General features: G+C 38.6%; 1 protein-coding gene across 1 annotated transcript; it reads left to right on the forward strand.

Moving 5' to 3' along the window:
• Positions 1-3,481: 3,481 nt before the first annotated feature.
• Positions 3,482-6,523, forward strand: LOC127769493 (putative inorganic phosphate transporter 1-13). Its single transcript, XM_052295079.1, has 3 exons — positions 3,482-3,750; positions 3,856-4,100; positions 5,467-6,523. Exons 1-3 carry the CDS (start codon positions 3,495-3,497, stop codon positions 6,490-6,492), a joined length of 1,527 nt encoding a protein of 508 aa, XP_052151039.1. The 5' UTR covers positions 3,482-3,494; the 3' UTR covers positions 6,493-6,523.
• The last annotated feature ends 201 nt before the right edge of the window (positions 6,524-6,724 follow it).

Consider the following 6,724-nt stretch of genomic DNA (forward strand, 5'->3'; position numbering starts at 1 on the left):
AGCAGCTCTATGCCTCTATGGGCTGCTGCCACTGCACCATTGGTCCGAGCCATTGCCGACGTCGCGTGGCCCCTCCGGTCGCTCGCCCTCTCTTCGGCCGGCTGTTGAAAAAAAATGGCAGATAAAGGGATAGAGAAAAATAGAGAGGAAAAAGAGCGAGAAGGCTAACTATCGCTGCCAGCAATAGTTTTTTTCTTTTTTTTCTTTTTCTAAAGTTTATACACCTAAAGTTTACACAACTAAAGTTTATCCACCTAAAGTTTTTAAAGCGAATGTTTATAAGTCAAAAGTTTATATACCCAATTCAAATTTAAATTCGAATTCAAATATTTTATATTTTCCTCTTTTAGTAAGTTTATACACCTAAAGTTTACACATCTAAAGTTTATCCACCTAAAATTTATAGAGCGAATGTTTATAAGTCAAAAGTTTATATGCCCAATTCAAATTTAAATTCAAATTCAAATATTTTATATTTTCCTCTTTTAGTAAGTTTATACACCTAAAGTTTACACATCTAAAGTTTATCCACCTAAAATTTGTAGAGCGAATGTTTATAAGTCAAAAGTTTATATATCCGATTAAAATTCAAATTCGGATTCAAATATTTTATATATAAAATATTTCTATACATAAAGTTTATGCGTGCAAAGTATACGATATAAAGTCTATGCACATGAATGAGAGTATTAGATTTTTTTTCCTAATTTTCTTTTACTAATTTTTTTTGAAATTTATGAATAGAAAATTAAAAAAGAGAGATGAAGGATGAGTATTACTGTATTAGGGGGAGGGATGGGTGATCGCTAGGAGGAGAGGGAAGCGATCACCCGCCCACTAGCAACCCCCGAAAAAGAGAGCAAAGAAACAGAAAAATGCCCTGACATGTGGAGTCCACGTGGATATATCTCATGCTGACTCAGCCATATTGATTATAGCCAACTCGCCACGTTAGCTGAAACCGAGCACAGGGCACAATACTACCCTAGTAACTCAGGTATTCCAATAATTTGTGCATAAGTAGAGAGAGAGAGGACGAGGAGCGAAAGGGAGGAAGTGGGCGGACGTATTGGCCTTGGCCCACGAAGAATAGTATTGAGTTAGGTTTTTTCACGATTTTTATAGGGAAAAATTGAATGAGTTGGATCAATGAAGTCGATCAGAAGGGAGAAGGGGAAAATAAGTGGGAAAGGATCGAAAGGGCTCCGACTCAACAAGAATGAATAATGTTGATGAAAAATATTTTCGCTAATGATTTTCCCAAATTTGTGGAGTATGTTACTCTAAGCTTGTGTATATATAAGCTATTTTGTAGGTAATCGAAGAAAAGTAATTTAAATATAGTGACAATAACAGAAGGTGAAGGAGGCCATTTATAGAAATAGCATACTAGGACTGTTAAATGGTTATCTGTATATTATCTTTGGATAGCAAAGATGTGGCCTACTAGTCACTGCCCATTAATTCTTTTCAAGTTTGTTGAATATATAAGCACATAATGATTTAATTTATTCCCTAAATAAATCATGACATTGTAGATGTAAAATAGCATAATCGCATCATACGATCTACACATGTAAACTAGACAGTAAAGCATGAACAGGTCAAATCTGCGAAACATGTTGAATGCGTACCGAGGGTTTTGGAAAACCGGCTGCTCAGTAGGAAGAACTCATGGTACAGTGCGTTGACAACGGCGCGCAGCACGTGAGTGAAGAGGAAGACGACCCGTTGTGGACGAACAGGGAGTAGTCGCGCAAAACGCTTCCCAAAAAAACTTACTGCCACCTTCTCCCGGTGCAGGACGTCGAAGACGAAGGTTCTGGAAACCTACTCTCCCAATCGCCGGTGCATGCCCGCGAGCGGGATGAAGTAGACTATGAGTGATGGCGCAGTACAGAGGAACAGGCAAACCCTAGATTGATTTCACATGTTGCGTGGAGGCAGCGATTCTACTTATATAGAGATATCAGGATGCTTGATCAGGGCGCCTGCACAATCTCCACTCCAGATAAACGAATCGAATAAGTCGCGCGTAACTTATCTGGACTCCACGCCGTTTCACACACCGTATTATTCGGAGTGTTTCCAAAAAAACAAATCTGAATTTTCTGCAGCAAAACAAAACTGCATAAGGAACCAATTTTATCGGACCATTCGACGCGTACGTCGTGCACGCGCGCCACTATGTCTGGCCAGGCGAGGCGAGCGAGCGTGCGTGTGTGTTCCCCCTATTCTCTCCGCCTGACATGCCTCAAGTGGCTAGGAGAGCATCCTCCCTTTTAAGGAGGGACTAAACTACTCATACATGTTATCCCATAAGGTGTGATTTTGTGATTTTTCAAAGAATTAATCTTCAAATGGGCTAAGGCCTATCTATTAATTTCAACAAAGTTGTCGATAAAGTTTCCTGTGTACAAGTTCATATTTGTTTGAATTATATATTATGAAAAGCTATATAAAGTATAACTATATGGATATATTCTCATGAAAACATTATTGATACCATTTTTGCAAATGAATTATGAAATCTTAAAATGTTTGTACATCCATACATCCTAAGACCAGATCTATCTGTAAACGGAGCAGTGTGTTCTGAACTCGCTCTTACGGAATCTGTATCTTCATTAGAGAATATTACACCCAGCAATTCATCGGGCACGTCAGATGCCAGGATGATTGAAACAGACATGTTTTACTTTCTTGTTCCTGCTTGCCGTCCGGGACTTCAAGTGCGACGACTTTGAATAAATTGCAACCAGCAAGTTCCAGCTAACTTCTGATCTGAAGAACCAAGCACGTATACCACTAGTATTTTCCAGTCTACATTTAATTTGTACTACCTAGTTGCTATCAGTTGTTACACTAAATTCAAGATTTCTACAGATCCAATTATATCTGATACAACAATAAGAATATTCATTCAGTTCACCATATGCTAGTGTCTTGTTGCACAAGTACGGACACATGGAGACAATAAACCATTTGTGACTCCCAAGTGGTTGTCAGGTTCAGCAGATTGTAGAAATGAAATTCATAAAGTTCAGGGAACTATCTAAAAAAACTGCGGCAAGTTTTTCAAGGGAAAGCATCCAAATCTAACTATAGTATAATTGTAATATATTTTCACTACAACTATACTATAGCTATAATATAAATTGTATATAAGTATTAAAATAATGCCTAACATAATATATGCAGATTACAATATAGTTACAATACAGTTAGACTAATTATTTACGTAAAAATACTAGTGTAATTATATTATAGTTACACTATAACTATACTACATTTACATTTGAAAGTTTTTGCAAAAAAAAACCTTTGACAGTTTTTTAGCAATTCCGTTCAAAAATCGATTAGATGGAAAGCATAAAACCTTCGATATGACAGAGACAGTTGAATATGCTTGGAAGCTTATATAACTTAGCAACTTACAATAGCAAGGACAGGATCGAAGAAATTAAGGAAGCAAGTCGGATCGGACAACAACAATGGCCGGCAACCAGCAGATGCGGGTGCTGCACGCCCTGGATATTGCAAGGACACAGCTGTACCATTTCATCGCGATCGTGATCGCCGGCATGGGCTTCTTCACCGACGCCTACGACCTCTTCTCCATCTCTCTCGTCGCCGACCTCCTCGGCCACGTCTACTACCACGGCGAGCTCCCCCGGAACATCCACGCCGCCGTCACCGGCATCGCGCTTTGTGGCACCGTCCCTGGACAGCTCGTCTTCGGCTGGCTAGGTCGGTTGAGTAGATAAGGAAGGATTATATTGTGCCTATATGTACGTACTCCGCTTGGATTATCAATCCAATTAATCATTGCGTTGAGTCTATACACACTTTCAGGCGACAAAATGGGCCGGAAGCGTGTCTATGGAATCACCCTCCTCCTCATGGTTGTCTCCTCTCTCGCCTCCGGACTCTCCTTCAGTAAGCACGAGGGGATGAACATTATCGCTGTGCTTTGCTTCTTCCGGTTCTGGCTTGGCGTCAGCATCGGTGGGGATTACCCACTCTCCGCCACCATCATGTCAGAGTACGCCAACAAGAGGACTCGTGGTGCCTTCATTGCTGCTGTCTTCGCTATGCAAGTAAGTAGAAACTACTCCCTCCGTCCCTAAATATTTGACGTCGTTGATTTTTTCGTTCATTTTATTCAAAATTTTTTGTGAAATATGTAAAGCTATATGTATACATGTTTAAAAAAGTCAACAACGTCAAATATTTAGAGACGAAGGGAGTATGTTTTTCTTATTGTAATTGAATCCAGCCTTAACATGAATGAGGTTTCTGCATATTACTTATAGTTTTTGGAGGTAAATGTACCCATACCATCCATTCTTTAGTTTTTAAACATAATATTTCAGACATTATTAATGACAAAGTCAAAAGTTTGACAAAATTGAAGTGTCAAATATTGAATAGGAGCATGTCTAAATTATTGTTAACCCAGTTTCGTTATTTATCTGTCACCTAGTAATTTTTATTAAAGCAAAACTGTTAGGCTGTACCCAGCAGTGTAAAAATATTATATATAGCAAAGAGAATTACAAAGGATTACAGAACGTCTAGTACATATTAGCTGATTAACAACAAAACTTGTAAGATTATTCTTGATCCTACAACTATGTAGGATAACATCATTTCCATAGGACTAGACTAGGAGCCAAATAACTTGCACAAGTCTTGCAAAATATAAAATGTTGCAACTTCAGTAGAAACGAAGTGCAACTTTTATTTTTGAGTATATTCCGCAACACTACAGATATTTTGCAAAAACTATCACACAACTATAGATTTCAAATATGCATCACAAAACTACAGACCTAGCATCAAATAATTTATCATAAAAACTATAGATTTAAAGCATTGTATTACAGAACTACAAATTTAATGATGAAGTTATCAAATAACTAAATATTTTAGAGTTTATATCCATAGCACTTTTTTTTACTTACGAAGGCTGTAATTTTTGTGTTAAAATTAATGTTAAATTTGTAGTTTTGTGAAACATTTGATGCTAAATCTAAAGTTTTATGATGCACATCCATACTGTTGTTTTTGCGAAAGATTGATCAATATATCTATTTTTTTTTTGAATTTACTCTTTATTTTTCTTTATATTTTAGTTGCTGTATTAATCAAGATGCATTACTATGCTTATATAAATCATAGTTTAAAGTTTTATAATGGCATGAATTGAAACCACATAGCATCCTTTTCTTTTTTACTTTTAGATAGATTCAAACATTATTTGCTTCACCACAAGAAAAAATATACAGAAAAAAGTGAAGTTGTTGACATTGATACAAAGTTAAAAAGTGATTGATTGATATTTAGAAAAATCATTCATGTGAAAAAATAGATAGTCCCTTTTTAATTTGTTCATGTTTTCTTCAGACAAGTTACTTCATAAAACTGTTGTCAGAGACCACATGCTTCTGAATTGACTTGTAGGGTTTCGGCAACCTTGCTGCTGGGATCATTGGAATGATAGTATCTGCAGCTTTCAAGCATTCATCGGCATCAAAGATTGACTATGCCTGGCGGATAATCCTCATGTTTGGCGCCATTCCTGCTGCTCTCACTTACCACTGGCGCATGAAAATGCCAGAAACAGCACGTTACACTGCCCTCATCTCTAAGAATGCAAAGAAGGCCGCCAAGGACATGTCAGCCGTGCTCAATGTCAACATAACCCCGGACGATGAAGTTATCAATGAGCTTGCAAGGCAGGACGAGTATGGCCTCTTCTCGTTCGAGTTTCTCCACCGCCATGGCCTCCACCTCCTTGGCACCACCGTCTGTTGGTTCGTCCTCGACGTCACCTTCTACTCGCTCAACATTTTCATGAAGAATATCTTCACCGAGGTCGGTCTTCTTCCTCGTCTAGATAGCGAATACCACCATACCCTCCAGCGGATGATCACCATGACAGCAGTTCACACATTTATCTCGCTTTGCGGTGCACTTCCCGGGTATTTCTTCACTGTCGCCTTCGTTGATCGCATCGGCCGTGTCAAGATCCAGCTGATTGGATTCACCATGATGACTGTTTTCATGCTTTGTCTTGCAATTCCTTATGATCAGTGGCTGAGGCACAAGAACAAGTATGGATTTGCAGTCATGTATGGCCTGACCTTCTTCTTCGCCAACTTTGGGCCAAATACTACAACCTTCATAATTCCAGCTGAGATTTTCCCTGCAAGGCTACGGTCCACATGCCATGGGATATCTGGTGCGGTTGGGAAGATCGGTGCGATTGTCGGTGTGTTTGGTTTCTTGTACACAGAATACCATATCAGGATCTTTCTGTTTGTCCTTATTGGGTGCAATCTTGTTGGATTCATCTTCACCCTTCTCTTACCAGAGCCGAAAGGGAAGTCCCTTGAGGATCTCACTGGGGAGATTGAAGAGTTCCAGGAGGAAGATGAAGGAAGTGAAGTTGCTTTGTCTAGACCCATACATACTGTGCCTTTATAGCCAACAATACGATGACAACCCTGCTCCTGCACCCGCCTATTTTATATACTTCTATAACATCACAGTATATATAAATATGCATATATGCCATCCGTTCTGCAATACTCGGTGAATTAGCATAATTCTTTTAGTAGTTAAATAGGAGATGAGAGTGTCACGGATAGAAATCCGCCACCAATTTTCTAATAATATGTGCATTCAATCCTTATCTTAAATCAGTCAAGGTAAACAA

Source organism: Oryza glaberrima, chromosome 4 (genome assembly GCF_000147395.1).
Source record: "Oryza glaberrima chromosome 4, OglaRS2, whole genome shotgun sequence".
Classification (NCBI taxonomy): Eukaryota; Viridiplantae; Streptophyta; class Magnoliopsida; order Poales; family Poaceae; genus Oryza; species Oryza glaberrima.

Excerpts from the sequence above, each read along its gene's own strand:
- LOC127769493 (XM_052295079.1), top strand. The coding sequence starts at position 3,495 with ATGGCCGGCAACCAGCAGATGCGGGTGCTGCACGCCCTGGATATTGCA. Across the intron at positions 3,751-3,855 it reads GCTCGTCTTCGGCTGGCTAG|GCGACAAAATGGGCCGGAAG; the intron begins GTCGGTTGAGTA and ends ACACACTTTCAG. Across the intron at positions 4,101-5,466 it reads CTGCTGTCTTCGCTATGCAA|GGTTTCGGCAACCTTGCTGC; the intron begins GTAAGTAGAAAC and ends ATTGACTTGTAG.